Here is a 22,734-nt window from a genome sequence, read left to right on the forward strand (position 1 = left end):
AGTCTCGTCTTAATACTCCTACGTATTAGATTATGAACCAAACAGTATCACATTACTTTAAGAGTAATATTCTAAATATTTAACTCTGGAATAAGAAATAAAAACACACACAAACTATTGTGAAGTTATCAATTACACACCTAAACAATGTGTACTATAATTGGGTAACTGATATTCACAATAGTATCGTAATTAAGTTCAGTAGAAGCAGCTGTTATTTGAGCAAGAACAAACTTGGTCATATCGTATGATAATTAGGAGTGAAACATATATATGTACAATGAACCTTCTTCGTTAGAGACTGAGTTAATATACAGTCCCGCTTTGGAGACTTCCCTTAGGCATAGGTAGGATTTCATAAGGTATGACAACTGGTGCAGCTTTGGCAAAAATGTTTGGCCGGCAGTTGGCCAACAAAGCTTTAAATATTCAATCTGCCCCTCTCTGATTGAACTAAAGAAGACTTAATAATAGCAAGTTTACCTTTTGCCATTTGTCAATATTTCCATTTTGCAGCCTTCAATATTTCATCTTTCTTTCGTCATGACTGGAACTAGTCATCTTAACTTATTGAAAACATTCCATATCTATCTCTGAGGGAAGTAGTTCATCAGTCACTGTAAGATTACATGTAACATTTGGGCAGGTATTGACCAAAGCCATAGATAGTGTCGAAGTGACTGTTTCAAACTTGGATAAACAGGACTTTCTTCCAAGTATCTATCTCACTCTTACTCTGCTTGAGAAGAAGATGGCTTCTTTTGCAATCGAGGACTTTGTTGGAAATGGATCTCTGCAAGGACTTGTACCAAAGCTGCTGGAGGAAGGCTGGGATGATGTACCAACTTTGAAGACTATGAATGCAGACGATATGAACGAGTTGAACATGACTCAACGACAAAAGGTTCTCTTTATTGATAATTCACCCTTTCTTGTTATATCTCGAGAAAATCATCTGGGGTTCGTCTTCATATAGTTTTGCAAATCTGTGTCAACAAATGAGTAACTCTTGTGTTTCCCTAGATAATATGACCTATCACAAGAATTAACAACAGAAATAAGATAATAAAGCTTCTATGTGCTTAATCAAAAGTCCTAAACTCCTCCATTCCATTTCTATGTTATTTGCTCAAATTAAACAATGGGCAGAAATTTGTCAGGTTAGTTTTCTGTACATCTGAAAAGTTACAGAAAAACAAAATAAGATATTGCTCTGATGATTTATTTATTTCCTAATCTAGGATGCACTGGAAATCAGGTCATACCTGCATAATCGTGCACTGATGCAATATGCAGATATGCTTGAGGAGTCTGGGAAGTCTCTTCCTGAGCTTCTTAAGCTAACCAAAGTAGATCTTACTACAGTGTATGGAATGAAAAGGGGCCATGTTGCCCGTTTTACAGACAGAACTACAACTTCTGGGGGAGATACTTTGCCAGAAGCATATAATCTCCAAGCGAGCAGAAGAACTGCCTTGAGGAATGAGAGTCTTTACAAGGACATTTCTACTGTCACCTCCAGGAAGCAGACTATGACAAGATCTTTTGGAAGAACCAATACAGCTTATGATGTATCCCTTGAACAATCAATGGCTGATTTCAAAATTAAAGATGGACATGTTTTTAAGGGAATTGTAGCTTCAATGCCAGATGAGCCTAGAGCATGTGGCTGTGTGCAGGCAACCCCAGTAATTGAGAATGTTGCTCCTTATTCCTCCATTGAGAATATCTCAGTTCAGAAACTAACACCAGAGTACAAGATTGGAACGGCGCGTTTGGTGAAATCAAAGAGTCCGCCAATGAAGGCTTCAGAGCTCTGGCGTGATAAACCAGCAGTGATTATATGCATTCGTCGCCCTGGGTAAAGCATCAAATTATTTCTGCAATTCAAACCTATAATTGATAAAAATCGTAGCTAAATTGGTATGCTATATCTTAGACGCTGACTCTTTTAGGTTCATAGACAATACTTGGTTAAACAGAAACGAAGAAACTTATTGCAAGAATTTCACAAGGTAACTCAAGTCAATATTTGCATAGAACTTCACCAAGAGTAGATGATCCAATAATCTGTGTAACAACAACAACAACATACCCAGTGAAATCCCACTAGGTGGGGTCTGGGGAGGGTAGAGTGTATGCAGACCTTGCCACTACCTCATTGAGGTAGAGAGGCTGTTTCCGAAAGACCCTCAGCTCAAGTACAACAAATCCAAGTAAAATGAAGAGGGAAACAGTGTATAAAGCATCAATAAAATAATGCGAGAAGTGAAACGCAGTAAACAACATAAGGCTATAAGTATCACAGACAAGAACTGCAAGTGCAAGGCTAGGGCTACTACAAACGCTAACAACCCAAACCCTCGCAAGGGAAGCCAACGCGCTAACCCTACTAACCTACAACCTTAATATGCGACCTCCACTCCTTCCTATCTAGAGTCATGTCCTCGGTAATGTGAAGCTGAGCCAAGTCCTGTCTAATCACCTCTCCCCAATACTTCTTAGGCATACCTCTACCCCTCTGCGTACCCTCTACAACCAGCCCATCACACCTCCTCACAGGGGCGTCTGCGCACCGTCTCTTCACATGTCCAAACCATCGCAATCTCGCTTCCCTCAGTTTGTCCACCACAGAGGCCACTCCCACCTTCTCCCGGACAACCTCATTCCTAATCTTATCGCTCCTAGTGTGCCCACACATCCATCTCAACATCCTCATCTCCGCAACATGCATTTTTTGAACATGTAAGTTCTTGACTGGCCAACACTCCGCTCCATACAACAAGGCCGGTCTAACTACCACTCTGTAGAACTTACCTTTAAGTCTAGGTGGAATTTTCTTATCACACAAGACTCCAGAGGCAAGCCTCCATTTCATCCAAGCAACCCCAATGCGATGTGTGACATCATCGTCGATGTCACCACTTCCTTGGATTACAGACCCCAGATACTTAAAACTTTCTTTCTTAGGAATGATCTGTGTGGCAAGTCTCACTTCCACATCTGTCTCATCCAACGCATCACTGAATTTGCATCAATAATCTATGTGATTTCACTAAACTCTGATGCACTGATGAAGGATACAGTCTAGGAAAGATTTTTCCTTTAAAGAACGAGTGGTATTTACTTTTTCTAGGAAAGAAGATGAAATTCATTATTTATCTATGAGCAAGAATTAGTGGGTCTCATACCAAAAAGGCTATGGAAAACAGGTGCATCATGTGCAGAGCTGAAGCCCACCAACTCTATGCAAAGAAACCAATATTTGATGCGTTAGGGGTTCAATTATTTGCTGTTCTTCATGAGCAAATAGAAGCAGAGGTAAATTTTTCTACATTTTCTCTGACATTTCTTTGGAAGGACCTGGTTTATTATGCTGGGTTTTGTTATACAGGTAAAGGATTTCTGGCCTCGATACTGGGGTGGTGTAGTCCTCTTTGACAGAAGCATGGAATTTTATAAATCTCTGGGAGGAGGAAATCTTCTAAAAGATAAGTTCATATCAGGCTTTCTATTTAATCCTAGAGCAATTGCAAATTACAAGCGAGCAAAATCCATGGGGGTGGAGCAAAACTTCAGGGGTGAAGGTGAGATAAAAGGAGGACTCTACATTGTTGGCAGAGGGAAGAGTGGAATAGCTTATCAATTTATTGAAAGGAATTTTGGAGACTGGGCACCCCATGCTGAAGTTTTTGAAATCTGTCACCAGTTGCAGGTAACATTTCTGGCTTCTCTAATAAGCACATTATACAACTAAGTTTTAACTTTTGTTCTAATGAAATTTTCTTCATATATTCCAGAATCCACAGGGAAGTCAGTTAGAGTTGCCCCAATCAATACAGCAACGGGATTAGATATGGTTATTGCTTCTATGCAACATTCCCTTGCTTTTGAATCTCAAGCTCAAGAAGCTATCTCTTCCAAACTTCCAACTGTTATGTTTCACTACCACAGCAGTTTTATTGTATGAATAGCATTACTGGTGTGTTAGAGTCTATTGAGACTGGCAATATATCTGTTACTTTTGAATCACATAAAGTAGAAGTGTCAATATGTAGATTGTACTCAATTAGATATGATTGATGGATGAAAAGATCCATAGAAAAGAAGCTCACGGTCATGATTCTACCAGTTATATTTCTTTTACTTGATGTATGTATAAACCCATACATGATAAGTGGACTGATATTTGAGAATTACATGGTTGGACTATCGAATTAAACGTCCAGTACATGATGGTCCACAGCAAGAAATTTAAAGTACCCTTGACCTACCAAAAAAGAAATATAATAGTATACCTTTTTATGCATCACTATCTTTCTACTTCCAAATGAGCAAGTAGGCACACTACTCCACCGGAAAGAAACAGGCCCTTCAACGACAATGGTTGCACTTTGTCTTTTCTTCTTTATTTATTTTTTTTTTCCTTCTCAAAAAAAAAAAAACAAATAAAGAAGAAAAGACAAAGTGCAACCATTTATCTGAACTACTGTCACAGCATAAAAGAGTTTCTAATGAAATACCTAATAATGAGTCAACAGAAATACACAGAAGTAAACAGCACTTGAGATGGCTCACAAATTCTATTACAGCAATTTTACCTTTAAAAAGTAAAGACTTACCAGATACGGAAGTCCTTAATAGTTTTGCATCTCTCCTGAAGTCGACTACTGCACCAATCCTGCAAATAAAGCTAGAAACATAGTACAGGAGATATAGCTTGAAATCTCACATCTCTAATAAGCAGAAAGATATCTCACCTCCAAACCTTAATTTGCCCAATTGCAGGGATCTTTCCATCTTTTAAGTATTAGGAAGGACAAAAAACTTTAATTACCAGCGGTCTCTGCAGCTACATGTCCCATCCTTGAACAAGTGAAAGCGATTTGCATCTCTAACTAGTATTTCCCTCTGAACAATTTTTGACACATACTTGGTCCAAGTGTGGCAATCTCCACAAACCCGTAGATTCTTCATTACTTGCAAAGGTGAACCTTCTTTTGTGTTCAACAATCCAAATGCTATAGCAAGTCTTTCACTATGCCCATAAAGTAAATTTATCTTCTCATCTTCACCGACATCATGCAAAACAAATTTTAAGTCAGCAACATAACCTTCCTTATCCATTGTTCTATTGAGGTCCTCTATGAGCTCATTGACTTGCTTGAATTGTTGAAAGGACTTATCACCAGTGCCAAAAATAAAAACTCTGTTACAAATCTCAATCCAGCTACATCCTGGGTCTTTCCTAAGTCCTCTAGCTTTCAAAGATTTTCTTATTGTTCTCACTTGGTCCCACTTCCCTAAGGAGGCATATACATTGGAAGCTAAAACATTATACCCAGGATCATCAGAGTTCAATTCAACAAGGCGTTCTACGACACGCTCAGCAGTCCCGGTATCTCCACTAGCTCGACAAGCACTAAGTAGAGATCCCCACATACTTGCATCAGGCTGCAGCGGCATAGAAAGGATAAAATCCTCTGCTTCAACCAGTAGCCCAGAACGTGATAAAAGATCAACCATGCAAGCATAATGTTCAATCCTAGGCTCAATGTTGTATTTTTTTCTCATTTGGTTAAAGCATGCACGACCATCTTGCACTAAACCAGAATGGCTACAAGCATATATAACGGCAACAAAAACAATATGATCAGGAACAGTACCCGTCTCCTTCATCTGCTGAAAAGATCTGAGAGCCTTCTTTCCTTCGCCAAACATTCCATATGCAGAGATCATTGCTGTCCATGTCACCACATCTTTAATCCTCATGTGCTCAAAGACCAAGATTGCATTCTTTAAACTCCCAGTTTTAGAGTACATCTCAATCAGTGCATTTCCAACAGGGACTTGTGACTCCAAATTGAGCCTGATTATGAAGCCATGCAGCTCTTTTCCCTGTCTTTTGGCAGCAAGTAAGGAACACAAAGGCAGCGAACCTAAAATGGTAGCCACATCTGGCATGATTCCTTCCATTCTCATCCTACTGAGCATCTTTAAACCTACGTAACTTTCCTCATAATGGCTACAGGCAGCAATAATAGTATTCCACGTTACAATATCTCTAGTACTCATGATCTCAAATTGCCACACTGAATGCTCCATTTTACCACATTTAGCATACACATCTAGAAGAGCATTGCCCACAATAAGAGTGGAATCATATCCTCTCTTAATTATATCGCAGTGGAGCTCTCTTGCAAAATCCACGTCCATCAACTTTGTACACATTGAGAGTAGTGTCACAAAAGTGACAGAATCAGGTTGCAAGTCTATCCTCATCATCTTAAGCAGATCAACTGCTTCTTTATTAAATCCGTTCTCAAAATAACCACTAATCATTGAGTTCCATGAGACCAAATCCCATCTTTTCATGTTGTCAAAAACTTGCCTTGCAGCCACCAAATCACCACATCTTGCATACATGTTAATTATGATATTGCAAGCAGTTGTGTCACATTCGTATCTGTTTTCCAAAATATAGTCATGTACATATCTTCCAAATCTTAAATCCCCCATATGCCCACAAGCTTGCAACACAGAAGTAACTGTAAGCAGATCCGGCTCGTATTCATAAACCATTTCTCGAAACAATTTGATGGACTCCTGATATAACCCCGAGTGAGAAAACCCACAAATTATGATATTCCAAGTGACAATATCTCTAAATATCATCTCATCAAAGATTCTCTGACAGTCCAACAACCTCTCAAACTTAAAGTACATTGAAAGCAGTCCATTACTCACAGCTATATCTCCCTTAATGCCACTCTTCTCCACCAACCCATGAACCATCTGACCCTGTTCAACCTCCATCAGGCCCCCACATGCAGGTAAAACACTAGACACAGTAAAAGCATCAGCAGCAACACCTGATAACCTTCCCTCTCGAAAAGCTTCTAACGCCTCTTCCCAATACCCATTCGCACTATACCCTGAAACCAAACTATTCCAAGAAACCACATCTCTACTAGGCATTTTATCAAACACCTCACGCGCTCTCCCTAATTCGTTCATCCTCGAATACATATCAATCAAAGCATTACATATATACAAATCTGATCCAAACCCCATCTCCAAAACATCACTATGCACAATTTTCACCATTTCAAGATCCAATAAACTGCCACAAGAATTAATAATCGAAGGAAATGTATAATTATCAGGCTTAACATTTAATTTTCTCATTTGGGTATAAAAGTCTAATGCTTTGGACCATAACCCATTATGGGTCATGGCTCTAATGATAGTGTTCCATAAGTAAACATTATGTGTAGGCGAATTTATGCGGAAAATGGATAATGAAGAAACAGGGTCTTTGAACTGGGAGTACTTCGAAATGAGTTTTCCACAGAAGAATGTTGATTGATGCTGGCCTGAAACTACTATGAGAGAATGAACTTTGTGGAGATCAGTTTGGTTAGTAACAGAAGATAATGCTCTCAAGATTAAAGAATGGAAGCAATATTCGGTTCTTTGGCCTACAATGCCAAGCTTTATGGTCTTCATGGAAAAAAAAACTGATTTTTGGGATTTTTGAAACCAGAAGATTTTATAGTATTCTGGGTGTGAGTTGGCAGCTAAACCCCCCACCCCACCATCTCACACTGATACCTCAAATTAAACAAGCCATTAAGTTTTCTTAATTCTACTTCGAAATTATTATTCTTATTCCACATATCAAAATGTCTAGACTATAGGCTTTGGTGATTATGTTGTTCAGTTATCGCACTATTTTGTTCTTATTATTGTTCCATTCTTGTAAGTTCTACACTACTTTCCATCATTATTATGTTTTCTTGTTCCTTTTACTTAGATTTGCTTTACTTGAACCGGGGATCTTACATAAACAACTTCATTACCTCCAAGAGGTATGGTAAGACTTGAATACATTGCCACAAGGAGCTACTGAGTATACTACAGCAAAATGCTTCATGTGTACAAATAACTGATACCAGTGCCTCAAGAGAAACATTCAATAAGTGATGAGGAAGCCACAAAGTTCAAGAACAAGAAATAATAAGAGATATCAAACCATTTAGTTTCTCATTGTATTGTAATCACAAGAGTCAATCCTATGCTGTCATCAACTATTTACATGTTTGTACAGAAACCAGTGTATCCACTGTCAGGTAAATGAATGCGTCAACGGTAATAGACCAGTGTTATTCGGGTTAATCTGCATCCAAGCTTCTTTGTACAATCGGAAATTGCACGCTGGTAACTTATAATTAATCAGCTCCTCTAAGAAAAGGGAGGCATCAGCACTATAATGTCAAGACACCTGTACATGGATTATGGATGGGATCAGAAAGCCTTGCAAAGGTTAGAATTCACGTTAGACGAACATTGTTCCCTTATTGGACTATTGTTGACACACAATCTGCTTCGTTTTGGTTCAGATATCCTGCAATGCAATATCGCTGCTGCAAGCACATCAACTAAACCAGAGTCGTCGGATTCTTCAGATTCCCTGTTCAAACTTTCACAGCTTAAATCTTTGGTTTCCCCATTGAGAGATTTACTGCATCTCTTCTTTCCATCTGATTCTAATCTAGAGGTAATGGCTGGTATTTGGCTTGGTGTTCCAGAGAAATGCTTTGGCTTCAACCTGACGGACACCGTCTTCAAAGTGCGCTCTGTGTAGAACATCATCCATGGATGGCCTGAAATACATCTTTAATAAGTAATTTGGAAATAAAATAACCAAATGTTAATAATTACTTTGGTAAAGCAGATCAAGAAAAAATTATTCAAGCAAAAGAACGACATAAAAATGTTAAGGTGGGTTTGTCTGTGTGTAAACCAGCGCAAAGTAACAGAAAATTGTCAATATGTCAATGGCCTTAATCATTCAGATTATTCTCTCCATAGTAAAAATCATGTATGATCAAAACTAAATAGGATTAAAAAATTGCCAGCCCAGTTACCTACTTAATGAAGCAACTAGCAAAGAAACCAGTCAGTTACAAACAAAGTAAAATGCTTACTTAAAACTTCTTCAGCAGTTATCCTTGCAGCAACATCCCTTGTGAGAATCCGCTCAAGAAGATCTCGTGCAAGTTTAGATACAGATTGCCATTTTTCAGAGTGAAAATCAAGTTGCATGCTTTTAATTGCCTCAAAAAGAGCATCCAAAGAGTCCCCTTGAAATGGAAGGACACCAACCAGTAGAGCATGTAAAAGAACACCAGCACTCCAAATATCTGCTTTTTGACCATAATCCCCTGTAAGAACTTCAGGGGCCACATACGCAGGACTTCCAGCCAAACCACTTAAACTCTGACCTGCATTATAAAAATTACCTCCATAAATAAGGTGGAAAGTAGAGTTAAGATGAACATATCTGGCCCTATACTTTGCTAAGTATATAATTCCTCATCCTTCAGAAAAGACCAAAGAATAAAATAAAAGGAAAAGCAACAAAACATTTTTAGACTAAAGCAAAAGAGCATATGCCACATTTTAACATTATGTTCAGATGTATTTTGGGTTGTTCCATGTTTACACAGAAAAATAATAATTAAAAAAAAACCTATGGGGATCAACTAGGAGAATTCAGCAGTCAATTAGCAACTAAATATCTGAATTGCTCAAAAGCATCATGCCTAGAGGTAACTCAATTAAATGATGATTAGTAAACTACCTTCACGATCATAGATTTAGAAAGTTTACTTAAGGTGTTCTTTGAAGGTAGGTTCTACCAAATTCCATCTACTTGTGGGGCCAAGCAAAAAATCCTGATAAGTGTATGCCTTTCTCCATGTAGTCTTCTCCCTTACAGTTCTTTTTCCTGAGGGAGTACTCTTTAGGAAGTTAGATTTCTATAGTTTCGACTTCCAATTATTTGCTGATGTGTGGTAATTTAGTCAACGTCTATAGCCCATATAACTTGAGCGGGTTCACTACAAAAGAAGAAAAGAGAGAAGTTGTGTTAAACCCTAACTTGTTTAGTAGCTTCCCTCCCCCTTCGCCCCCTCTCTATTCCCGACTCCATGACACCACCTCTGTCCTACATAGCATGGTTCTTGCTGCTCTGAAATTATATTCCCTACTTTTCTGATTTACTTGGACTTCGCATGTTGAAGCTGGATTATATCACTGTTTGATTTTGTTAGTGAAATTACCCTCTATCTAAGTTTTCTTTTTCCTTTTTTGTATACTCCCTTATATCATTTGTGTGCTAAATCCTATACTCTTCGGGGTGGCCCAGTGGTTTGGGCTTGGGACTTCCATGTTGGAGGTCTAAAGTAAGAAACCCCTTGTAGCGAAAGCAAGGGGTTTGCCTTCTGAGTCGAGCTCGTCGCATTGGGTTTGCCATGTGCGGGCTACCTCTCCTGTGTGGTTTTATTTATGTTATATTGTCTTTTGAGAAGATAAGTTCAAGATACTCTCCTCATGCCTATGAAGTATGTCTACCCACTCCAGTAGTAGTCAAACTTAGATTAAACCAACCGCGGAACATGTAATTAAAAAACTAAGGCATACACTATTAGAAACAACTAGCAGTTGGAAGAGATATAAAAGCAAATGCTAGGCAGAAGCATTGCTACTGAGACTATACGAGCAAAAGGTTCCATAAAAATGAAGCAAACTTCCAACACCTGGTAAACATGATAGTGCAATTAAGTGACAACAAAAAGAAGAAAGTGTAACATATATAATCGGTTCCGGTGCAATTGTTTACCATTGGCAATCCTCATAGCCAAGCCGAAATCTGCAAGCTTTATCTTCCCAGAAGCAGTTAGAAGGATATTCTCAGGCTTAATATCCCTATGTACAACTCCCATATCATGGCAATATTGAATCACCAACATCAAATCCTTAAATATATTAGCAGACTTATGCTCCGAATACCTTCCCTCCTTCGTCATCTCGTCTATCAACCTCCCACCAGAACACAACTCCATCACCAAATGAAAACTTTCCGCATCCTCATACACCGAATGCAATGTCACCACACCTGGGTGCCCCGATAAGTGTTGCATTATCTCTACTTCCTTATGAACTGTCTCTTCCCCTTTAGGCAATGTCTTACAAGCAAATTCAACACCAGTAACCTTACTCCTACACAAAAAAACTGACCCAAATTTACCTTTCCCTAAAGCTCCCCCCATCACATAATCATCTTCAATCTTATTCTTCCTACCCATTTGCGTAGCTGCGTCTATACATCCAATCTTCCTCTTAAGCCCTCTCCCACACAAACTAATCGAAGAACTCCCACTCGGCGGCGCAGTTGCAGCAAGCCTAGTTCTACTTCCACAAGACCCAACAGTAACCTCACAACACAACCCATCATCTTCCTTACACCTTTTCTTCAACCTTCTAGAACATTCCTCTAACGAAAAATGGGTTTTCAAATTCGACATCGAAGATCCCGAATCACGAATCGAATTCCACATCTCTCTCTGCCTAGGGCATAGAATCTCACATCCTTTTCTCTTATTCCTCATCAATCAATTCCACTATACACCAAATTAGTCAAAACTAATCCAAACCCAACTCACGTATCACCTAAACAGTGACACTGAAAATCTTTCAACCGAAAAACACACAAAATTCAAGAATCGAACCTCGTACGACAGAAAGATGAAATAATTGCCCAAAAAATCAGAAAAAAATCAGAAAAAAATCAGAAATCAATAGGTATGATCACAGGTGAAAATCTTTCAGAAATTTTAAACTTAATCAGAAGCAAAACAAATCTGCATTGAGATCAAATGGATTTAGGTTTGCTTTTGTAAAAGAGGTGAAAAGGGGTTCTAGAGAGTGTTATTAGAAAGAAATAAGAAAAGAGAGAAAATAATTTCTGAGCTATTTATAAGAGCTTATAATATAAAGTTTTTTTTGTCTCTCTATCCTACAAGGATTAGGAGTCAAACATCATAATTATTTAAGAATATTTTTAATATATAAAAAGTTGTACTTTTAAATTTAAGAAATTTCATTTAATTTAATACATTTGAGAAAAACTTTAAAATCCCATTTAAGAATAAATCAGAACCAATATTTAATGTAGTATATCCAATTTTTGAATTATAATGTTATTTAAAATAATTGATAATTGAATATTGAAATGATTTGTTATGATAATAGGAGTAATATTTATGCATATTGTTTCCTTATATAATTAGGTTTAGTAAAGGAAAGTTCTTAATGGAGGAAATAATTATATGGTAACTTCAATCCTTTTTTTAAAAGGTTAGCAAGGGTTTAATTTTTCTTATAAACAAGAGACTTATCACTTAATTGTATAGATTATTATTATTATTATTATTAAAATAAAATTTCTACAATTTTTTCTTTTTTATTTCTTATAACAAAGTTTAATTTATCATTGAATGGATAATCATGACATAAAATCTATTGAGAAGTATTACTAAAGATTGTTGTAGATACACTTCAATAGCAAGAGAAAAATACACAATTTAAAATTATCTAAACAACACTCAACAAGTTTTTGGGATCTTCATTTTAGGTATGGAGTAAGGTTATTTTCAATTACTTCACTTTTTTATTTATTTTTTATTTATATTTTATCGTGTTTGTTATAATTATAGATTCTATTGTCATACCATGAAAAGAAAATGGTCAAAGCATGAAATTTAAGTACGTTGAAAGTGAGTTTTAATTTAGATTTCGTAAATTAACATAATCACCAAGTTGATTAGTATATTAAATTTAAGCCACTTAATTTAGTCATTAAAATTTACTACTATTAGTTAACTGAAAAACAAGGTTTTTGAACTTGGAGTCCTAATGATTAATTAATATTTGATACATTCTACTAAGCTTAGCCCAACAGATTCAGTCGAACAAGTAAAAACATGTCTTATTTAAATAACATGAGTACTAAATAAAAGTTACCTTGTTTAATTTTAATTATATTTGTGTAAATTGATAAAGACATAGCCAATAGAGTGAATGGAAAAAAAGGTAGTGGAGGAAAAAGGGAAACTAATTATTCATACAGCAGTACTAGTTTTTTTTTAAATGGAAAAGGGGAATAATCATCTAAAATCTAAGGAGAAACCAACCAGGTTTATGGAGTGATAGTTACTCTTTCATCCTTAATTAAAGGTCTTGCATTTGAGTTTTCCTAGGTACAAAGTTGCCTTGTGGGACTTTTCGGTGCAAATACAAATTTCATTGGGCGCCAATATTGGGGCATGAATTCAAATTTAGTTGAGCTCCAATGTGAGTATCGTACACTAGATCGAAAATAATAAACTACTTTATAAGACATACATCGCTATCATATATACTAATTTTATCCTACTTTCAAACAATTACATATATTACCACTTTTAATATTTTATATCATATATTATTGAAGATACAATCAATATCCATATTCCTTAATAGGATCGATTAATTATTTTTACATTTAAACTCTAAAATTAGTGTTTTAATTAAAATCAAATATCTTTCTATCAGAGAGTATGAGGTAGGGTAAAATTCAAACTCTCCCTCTTCCCCTAATAAGTCGAAAATATGTATCTCAGTTTTAAAATTCGACATATATGTATCTCGCGGATCTAGACTCATGTATCTTAAGCACAAAATATGGTAGAGAAAGCAATATTTGAAAGTATCGGAAGTCTTAGTAATTAGGACCTAAACTAGTGGAATATTTGTAGTTTGCCCATAAAAAAAAACATAGTCGGGCTTCAATATTCTAATTGCGAATCCGAATTTAGTCGAGCTACTATGGATACCAGACACTGGACTCTAATAGGTATCGAACACTAAATGAGAAACACAAAATAAATAAATAAACATGGGAGAAAATGTAGATTAAGAAAAATAACTAGCTTTTTTAAAAAAAAATAGCTTAGGTGAAAAAACAAATCATTTATTTTAGTATGTCTAAGTGCAATTGATTAGATTATGATTTGTTTGTCGATTCAATTCAATAGATAAATTTTGAAACAGTCAGGTTAAATGGATTTAAGTAGTATAATGCGTCCAAATATAACTCAAACCCCAAATATACAAAGTAAAATTTGACATAAATTATTTCTATTTTTTGAAAATCTTGAGTTGATATTATTTAAAAGAAAAATACATTAGCTTTTACATTTTAAAAATAAATAAATAAATAAGAGAATAGGGGATGTTTGTTCATATGGACGAGGTACGTTGTGACTCCTTATTTGATTCAATTTGATCGAATTTTTGCATATATAGGACTTTTAAATCAAATTTATAAAATATGATAACATTTAAAAAAAATAAAAATAAAAATAAAAATAAAAATAAAAAAAAAAAAAAAAAAAAAAATATATATATATATATATATATATATATATATATATGTATAAAACTGTAACTTTAACCAGTTTAAATTGCCACTTTTTATTTTAACTTCACATCAATAATTTGAAATAGATATGAACTTCATATCAGTTTGAAGACTTATTAATTGCTATATTGGAACTCATGTCATTAATTTGACTGTATTGGATGGCTCGTTTTTTGAGGCATCGTTCTCAATTATAGAATTATTTTCATTTTCAAAGGTTCGAATTTGAGACATCAGGTTAAAAGTGAAGGAATCTCAATCATTCCACCACAACTCATATTGATAAAAATCAACTTATTTTATGCACATATGATTTGTGTTGCTCATCATTTTTAATTTGTTTTTATACATTGCATTTAAAATAATTACAGGATCCGCAAACTAAACAAGTATTTAATCAAAAAATGAATCAAAATTTGCTTCCAATAACATATCTGGCTTATGCATTACTACTTTATCATCTTTGAAAACATACGATGAAATAAAAAATTTGCTCAATAAAACCTATAAAAAGATCTCATTTAACATAATATTTTTTTTACATGTCTTCTAAAGAAAACTAAATTTATATCCTAAAAGTATTATACTTCTTTTTATTTTCTTGAGAAAATTAAAAATGTGTTGCCTAAACAAATAATTAGCTTTATAATCAAGCAAAATATATAATGAATTTTCAAAACTTGAAACTTTTATATTTGATGGTCAAAAATAGATAGAATAATATGATTTTCAATAAAAAAAAATTAATGTTGTGAACACATATTCATTTATTATTCAAAAATCTATTTGGTAAAGCTAATATAAAATGAAAAAAAAAACTAATTTGCCTTTTCTTTTTGATGAATATGAAAATGTTTTTTTGATGCAGGCAATACACGTATTTCGAAGAAAAGAAAAGATAATGTGTTTTAAATATACTTCGACAAAATTGAGTTTATAAAACACCACTCATGATAAATAGTGTGTTAAGAATTTGGCTTTAAAGTTTTTGAGATAAACTAGATACTTTACTTTATAATTATTTAATTAAGGATTTGCTAAGAAAAACTCAAATCTAATAAGAATTATAATTAATATATGATGCTCTTCCTCAATTTCAATTTGTACAAAAGTGTTTGAAAAATGAAAGTCGAAATACATACTTCTATTCATAAATTTTGGTATAATTAAAATAGTTTATATATTTAAAATTACATGAAAAAATACTAGTATAAGTTTATATAATAAAATAACTTAAAGTATATTTTAAAAAATCATAACAAAAAAAAAAAAACGGTTTAACTTTTCAAATATTAATTATTTTTGCTTTTTATATTTCCTTTCTCATTTTCTTTTTCTTACTTTTACCAAAAAAATAATGCAAATTTACCCAAAAAAAATTGAGCATGCGGCGGCCGAATCCAAAATTACGAACAATGGTCATCTTCTTTCCTTAACCCTGAAAGAAGAAAGAAGAAAAAAAGGAAGAGGAGAAAAACAATGGCTTTGCCAGCCTTAAATCCTCCAAAAACCCTAAATAAAAAGCTTCAATCTTTGAACTCACCATTTTTTTCCTTCTCAAAAACAGCATCATCACCAAAGATAACCAAATTCAAGAAATACCCATTAATTACTATGTCAAGTCAGCAGCAAAATCCACTACCCCATGTAGCCTTAACCAACAATGACCACAAGGAAGAACTCATGAGTGCTATCAAAAGTTCAATATCTAATTGCTTATCTGAAACCCATCTTGATTTAACTGTACCTCAACTCAAGTCCAAAATCAGAGGCAAGGTAATTCAAAATAAAACTTGTATTTTTTTCAATGTGGGTTGTCTTGGACTAAAGTTGGGGCAGATGGGTTGAGGTTTGTATGAACAGTAATGTGGTTTATAATTTATCTCCAACCCCTTTTTTAATTTGTTTATTTTGGGATTTGGGTGTTGTGGAAAAGCTTAATTGCATAGATTTGATAGAGGAATTTTAGTTTTCTGGATGGAAAGTTGACAACTTTATTGAAAATTTATATGCTTAGTTTTGAAATATGATTTATTTCCGAATGCACATATGAAAAATTCCATGTGTTTTGAAGGTTAGAGATATATATGATGGAGGGGATTATCTTGTAATGGTGACAACAGATAGGCAAAGTGCGTTTGACAGAATTCTTGCTTCCATCCCCTTCAAAGGCCAGGTAAAGTTGCGTATTATTGATAGTATTCAATTTGTAACAAGTATAACATGATCCCTACATTCAAGCTTTAATCTAGTTTCACTGTGGTTATGCAGGTGCTTAATGAAACAAGTTTATGGTGGTTTAATAAGACTCAACATATTACTCCTAATGCAGTGGTATCTGTACCTGACAAAAACGTAACTATTGCGAGGAAATGTTCGGTTTTCCCTGTTGAATTTGTAGGTGAGTATCTACTTTGTAGTAGTATTATCTTCAAAATTGATTCACTTTTTGACTGACGTATAGTGAGCTATGTGTGGTTAGGTTCTTATACACACTAGATTCGCCACACGTGCAACGCACGTGTATGATTAGTTTGAGATTCATATAATTCTGGAGTAGTATCCATACGTCTTTTCCAATGTTTCTTATTAGTGCCACCGACATCTTGGCGCTGAAGCTTTAGAAAAATTTTAAGTTTCTAATTGATCTTGAATCATCATTTGTGACTCAGATTTATGGTGTCAAGCAGTGCAGGCTACATTTCAGTAGTATTCAGTCACTTGTATCCTAATTATCACTAAATATGTCTACACGAAAGTAGTATTTTCTTCCAAAGTTGCATGGTGATTGTCATCTCATTACTTATTCAACCGAACCTATGAATACAACCAATGAAATTTTCATTAGCTTCCTGTAATGTTATTTTTTTCCCAATTGCATGACACTTTTCAATGTTATCAATCGTATCTCACCTAATACCTTCTTGTATATAATATTTCTTGTGTATGTCCCTATCCTTCTATCTGGTTGTTCAGTCATAACCAATACTTTCATCGGAGCTATTTGAAAATTCCCTTGAAAGTGCTACGTATAGTTGGCCATGCAAGAAAACATGTTGTGGCAGATGTAATCCAACATTTGAGATTGCGCTTTGTTTATAGTCATTACAAAATATAGACGTACTGATATGGCAGCATAAGCATCTTTTTTAATACACAAGGCAATCTAATCGATTATTCGGGTTCACACAATCAGATTAATAGTGCTCCCTACACAAGGGAACCTCATTGTCCTACTTATTGTGTGTTTGATAGTGGTTGATTCTTTATCAGAAAATGGCCAGTACGTGTTGAGTGCTAAAGATACTGGTTCATTTAATATTCTCCCACCAAAGGGGAACTCAAATTGGAGATTCTTTTGGCGTGCTAAGAAATAGCTGTTTTTTTTAATCTAAACTCAAATATATTTTTAACTATCCCATGGAATACACCCATAGTGTGGTTGTGTGTGTTAGGGCTACCCATTATGTACACTTAAATATTTTGGTTGCTGGGAAGAAACTAACAGCCTAAAGGATGTAGCAATTTTAATGTGACAATGCCAAAGTTAGGAACAGGGTAAGTAAAACACATAAAATTGAGGTGGAGTTCAGGGTGTAAGATTTCCATCTGTTTGATGAATAAATTAAAGAATAGCAGAAATTTATGCAAGAAGATGTAAATTGCAAATAAACATGAGTATCAAATGGGTAGGATGGAACTTACAGCTGTTGAACGGCAGCGAGCAATCTAACCAAAGACTATTCCAATGTTTGATTGTGTTAAGCGGGAGATGGATCAATGGTTGCTTGAAAATACTGCGCATAAGGTTGAATGACAGTATGACAACCATTTAACGAACAGTATGAGTAAGTAAGCTGTACGCTGGGATAATCCTATGCATATGCAGGCCATACCTGTTCGTTAAATGCAGAAAAATGCAGGATTGCGTTCAAGGTTGATGGTTTTAAAGAGAGAAATATGAGCAGTTGCACCTGTTGGGGAAGGGACATTGGTGGCTGTACAGAATGTCATAGTTGGGAGTGGCGACTCTTGGGAAGGCGTCTCCAGCGCGGAAAGTTAATTGTTAGCGATTAGCGAAGTGGTGTTTTTAGTTAGGTTTTATTTTTAAGTTAGGGGTATTTAAGTAATTTAACTTTCAAGTTTGTGAGTTCATGCTTTTAAGGTAGTATAGATATAGATGTATATAGTGCGGTAATTTTATAAGTCAGCCAAATTGTTAGTTTTGGTTATATGTCCTGCACCTGCATGTTTAGTAAATCTTTGCGATGATGTCACTTTGAACCATCGTTAATGCCTCCACTCTCTTTTTGGGAGGAAGGGAGCTAAATCGATTGCAAGTCTTCATAATTATGCAATTGAAATTCATAATAGGCGTCATTTTGAAGGTTGCAAGCTGAAAACCTCCTAATAAGCGGTTGATTTTTATGCTTCTAGGTTTTCAAGTGTCTTTTAATGCAATTATTATAATTAAGTAATAACTTCTAAAAGCTTTTCTTATGAACTTACTAGGTCATTCTTGCATCTACTTCTCATTTTAATTTATGTTTGTTGGTGAGTATTTTGTTATTATACATCAATAAAGCCATGGTTTAAGATATTAACGATATCTTTTTTTCTAGTACGAGGATATGTTACTGGAAGCACTGATACATCACTCTGGACAGTCTACAATAAAGGGGTTCGCAATTATTGCGGCAACAACCTTCCTGATGGTGTGGTTTGTATAATGCATGAATGCAACTGTTTTTATTTAGCCTTTGTCTATCTCTTTTTTATTTTTTTTCTTGACCTTGTTCTTCTATTAAAGATGATTTCTTTTTGACAGGTCTGGTGAAAAATCAAAAGCTTACCAAAAATATGCTTACTCCGACAACTAAAGCAGCAGATCATGATGTTCCTGTAACACCAGATGAGGTCTGTATTCTTTCTTCGTTCTTCTTTTTCTTCTTACTTCCCTAGCAGTGTAGCTGTTCTTTTTATTTGCTCTTCTATAACTGAATAGGCTAATTTCTTACATATTGATGGGAAATAGGTGTAAGATATAGTTATGTGAAATATGAAGAAGTGGCTAAAGATGCTAACTGGTCCCATTCTTGGAAGGTTACATTGCAGTCTTTATGTTTTGCATCTTGTTAATCTGATGTTTTTGTCACAGTTTATGATTTGGTTGACCTTGGTTCACGTCCTGGTATTAGAGTTAGAATTTCTAAATTTTCGAGTATTTGCATGCCAAAGCCTGGGGCTATAGATATATATTGTAGTATTGAATCAATGTTGATTTGAGATGAGTATGAAGCTAATCTGCTATATATAACTGCAGATAGTTCAACGCGGTCTTATGACTCAAGCTGATTATGATGAAGTCAGTAGGAGGGCAATGAGCTTATTTGAGTTTGGCCAGGTAAACAATCTTGTATTCTGTTTTATATGTTTTTGTATTGCGATTCTTGTCATGCCTTTCTTCTATAGCTATTAATGCTAGTCTCTTCAACTCAAATCTGCTGACTTAACGAATAATGCTCTACTCTCACTTCAATATTATTGTTGTTTCTTGATTTCAAATTCTTCTTGATGTTTCAAAGCAAATTGCTTTAGTTGGTGCTGTTGTCTTTTCTTCCTTGTCTGCCTTAGTTAACTTCCAATCTTGGAATTGAGAAGTCAAGAGAGGCTTTCCATTCTGTATTCACCAAAAAAGTAGCATGCCCCATAATCGACATTGCTTTAGGAGCTCAAAATATGAATTTAATTAGATATTTAAAGTCTGACATGATGCTACACCTATAATTAGTTATGTGTACACACTTATACTAATAGAAAACTTGAGCTAAGATGTAGAGGTCACATTGGCCTTGATGAGTGCGTGTTGTCAGTTATAGCGATTTATAGGTGAAAATCTCCTTCTGTTAGCTCTACATTTCCTTCTAGTTCTCAGATCTTTTTCCTACATATGTGAGTTGTAGACTTGTATCAAGAGGTGAAGTAGTTTCCAATCCTTCCTCGGAAATGCCTGGTGTTCATATTTTCAAATTGAGCTTCCATGTAATAATCATGTCTTCAATGAGTAGTTTCTAGAATTGTTGCTTGAGTAGAAAATTTCTATTTCATGCCTGGTTTATCAACTGTCATCATACCTATCTCAGCAATTCAGAAATGACTCTTGAAGGTTATACACTTTGGTATGGAAGTTATTCAGACTAGTAATCGTCAAATGTTCTAAACATAAAATTGTTATCCACTCCACAAGATAGCTTCCAAGTACCCCGGGGAGACCATGAGATAGTGAGGTTTCATGGGTTAGCACCTCAATAGGTGGAGCATTTGGTACATGAATGCTTTACTCAGGCAATCCGTCTCCTACGCCCCAAGAATGTCCATACACACTGTCATCCCAGCTGTTTTTCTTTTAAGTATTTAACCTTAATTTTACATAATATGTTGTTGTTCTATAGTTAAGAATTTGATAAGTTAGAGTATATTATGTACGTTATTAGTATGCCTAGATCTTTTGAACTCAATACAAATTTTAATGGATTTCTGTGAGTTTTATATTTCAATCTTATTTTGAAATTTTATTCTTATTTTTTTAAAAAAATAACTAGAACTTAAAAAGATTTGTCGGGCTAATTCTGTTTCCATGTTAGGCAAAAATACCCTTGTCCTGCTTCTCAAATATTTTAAAAGAACTAATAGCTAGAGTTTTGAGCTATACTTTGTGTTAGCTGTAGAGTGCATTTGAACTATTATAGGATAAATCTAACTTTTATGCAGTTGTATTCATTAACTTTTATATTGCAGCGTGTAGCATTGGATCATGGGTTGATATTAGTGGACACCAAATATGAATTTGGAAAGGGACCCGATGGTCAAATCTATCTGATTGATGAGGTAAGCTTTAGATGGCCTTGTTTCTCTTTGACAATGATTCTACTTTTTCTCACTGAAGACCTCATCTTCTGCTTCCAACTTTTAGGTGCATACACCTGACTCAAGTAGATATTGGATTGCACATTCTTACCAGGAGCGCTTTCAGAATGGTCTTGAGCCTGAAAATATCGACAAGGTTTCTTACATTATATGAAACTTAATCTGTATCCCTTAAACGCATGCTCAAGCATTAATCTCTACCGGATTAAGAAAGTAGAAAACAACTATTTTCTTCTGATGTTTCTGGTTATCTTAGATTATATAGTTTTTAGTATGCTGTTTCTTGCAATATGCTGACTGACACTACAACTAATATTTGCCTAGGAATTCTTGAGGTTGTGGTTCAAAAGTCATTGCAACCCATATGAGGATGAGGTGATCGGTCTTTCTGCTCATTTCCTTGGTATTCATATAACTTGTTTTTGAAATTGCACTAATTGAAAAATTGATTCTCCTGCTTAGGTCTTGCCTGACGCTCCAGAAGAACTTGTTTCTGAATTAGCTTGGCGGTATGTGTTCATGTCTTCCCATGCTATCACTGTCGAGCTAAAGCCTCCACTCTTTTTAACTAACAAAACCTTGAACCTTCACTTGATTGTGATCTACTTGCATCAAAGTTGCCTACGATTATCATTATTCACTGTTTCCATTATTAGTGCTGATTTCCACTTCATTAAACAGATATATTTTTCTATTCGAGACAATAACAAATTCAAGATTCGAGATGCCTGGGACAAAGGTAAAAACCTATGTAGGAAAAGCATTACTGGATGACTACAGCAGTTACTAAAACTTGTTCTTCATGCAGGAGCCAGTCCATGATCGAATCTCGAGAAATGTTTCACAGGCTTTATCATCATTGCAGTAATAACATCAAACAGGGGAGCATCTTGCATAAGTTTTATGAGGTGGAATAAGTACTTTCAGCAGTAATACTACTCTGAAGAATTGTATTTTAAGGTTGTCGTCGAGGAAGTTCGTCAATGTTGTAATGCTATGTGATACTCATATAACAACAATTATGCATCAACCCCAGGTAAGTTGGGGAACCATAAACTGTAAAGTGACTAGTTTTGTCTAAAACTTAAGGAGTTCTGGATTTTAATCATCCTGGTTTAAGTTAAGAATAGTTGGCAGATAAAAGTATTTATTCAAGTGTCACCTTCTGACTTATAAATGCTTTTTAGATCGTATAACTTTGATGGCTGCTCTCTGTCTGTGAATTTATGTCAACACCAAATTTGCTCACATTGATGGGAAATGGAAAAATCAAAATCATTTTACTGCCATTAACTTCTCAAAAATAAGAAAATTGTAAACGTTGACAATCATGGAACATTTAGGACCCATTTTTCCAACTCTTTGATTACGTGTGTTTACATTTCTCACATCTTTTTTTATCAGCCACTTCGACTTTTCTCACTTCCTTTTTGACCTGTCAATTTGTTTACGTAAACCTCTCATTTATGCTTGTTTGAAAACATCTGGTCCGCTTTATT

At 35.0% G+C, this 22,734-nt stretch overlaps 4 protein-coding genes and 1 long non-coding RNA gene across 6 annotated transcripts in view; 2 read left to right on the forward strand and 3 right to left on the reverse strand.

Annotated features, from left to right (window-relative positions):
- The first annotated feature begins 751 nt into the window (after nt 1-751).
- LOC125845972 (uncharacterized) lies at nt 752-4,230 on the forward strand. Its single transcript, XM_049525450.1, has 5 exons — nt 752-904; nt 1,242-1,861; nt 3,213-3,321; nt 3,395-3,715; nt 3,801-4,230. Exons 1-5 carry the CDS (start codon nt 752-754, stop codon nt 3,852-3,854), a joined length of 1,257 nt encoding a protein of 418 aa, XP_049381407.1. The 3' UTR covers nt 3,855-4,230.
- LOC125846127 (uncharacterized) lies at nt 1,714-4,761 on the reverse strand. The gene is made up of 3 exons (XR_007444307.1): nt 4,623-4,761; nt 4,299-4,372; nt 1,714-1,857 (listed from the first exon to the last, which is right to left on the reverse strand). It is a non-coding gene; the product is annotated as an uncharacterized LOC125846127 (long non-coding RNA).
- A 10-nt stretch (nt 4,762-4,771) lies between these two features.
- The window catches only part of LOC125845937 (pentatricopeptide repeat-containing protein At3g03580), a 186,286-nt gene continuing 168,323 nt past the window's right edge, over nt 4,772-22,734 (reverse strand). Inside the window, exon 2 of one of the 2 annotated variants that reach the window (XM_049525428.1) lies at nt 4,772-7,111. In XM_049525428.1, the coding sequence (XP_049381385.1) occupies nt 4,834-7,111 (2,278 nt within the window). In that variant the 3' untranslated portion in view covers nt 4,772-4,833. Of the gene's footprint in view, nt 7,515-22,734 lie in introns of those variants that run through there. The other variant, XM_049525422.1, reaches the window with a different exon arrangement.
- On the reverse strand, nt 8,073-11,772 carry LOC125845952 (serine/threonine-protein kinase PEPKR2). The gene is made up of 3 exons (XM_049525437.1): nt 10,688-11,772; nt 8,991-9,287; nt 8,073-8,666 (listed from the first exon to the last, which is right to left on the reverse strand). The coding sequence occupies exons 1-3, from the start codon at nt 11,454-11,456 to the stop codon at nt 8,308-8,310; spliced, it is 1,425 nt and encodes a 474-aa protein (XP_049381394.1). The 5' UTR covers nt 11,457-11,772; the 3' UTR covers nt 8,073-8,307.
- On the forward strand, nt 15,676-22,412 carry LOC125845982 (phosphoribosylaminoimidazole-succinocarboxamide synthase, chloroplastic). Its single transcript, XM_049525458.1, has 12 exons — nt 15,676-16,084; nt 16,383-16,484; nt 16,580-16,709; nt 18,931-19,023; nt 19,137-19,225; nt 19,632-19,712; nt 21,107-21,196; nt 21,282-21,371; nt 21,560-21,610; nt 21,698-21,744; nt 21,917-21,974; nt 22,044-22,412. Exons 1-12 carry the CDS (start codon nt 15,788-15,790, stop codon nt 22,101-22,103), a joined length of 1,188 nt encoding a protein of 395 aa, XP_049381415.1. The 5' UTR covers nt 15,676-15,787; the 3' UTR covers nt 22,104-22,412.

Source organism: Solanum stenotomum, chromosome 1 (assembly GCF_019186545.1).
Source record: "Solanum stenotomum isolate F172 chromosome 1, ASM1918654v1, whole genome shotgun sequence".
Taxonomy (NCBI): domain Eukaryota; kingdom Viridiplantae; phylum Streptophyta; class Magnoliopsida; order Solanales; family Solanaceae; genus Solanum; species Solanum stenotomum.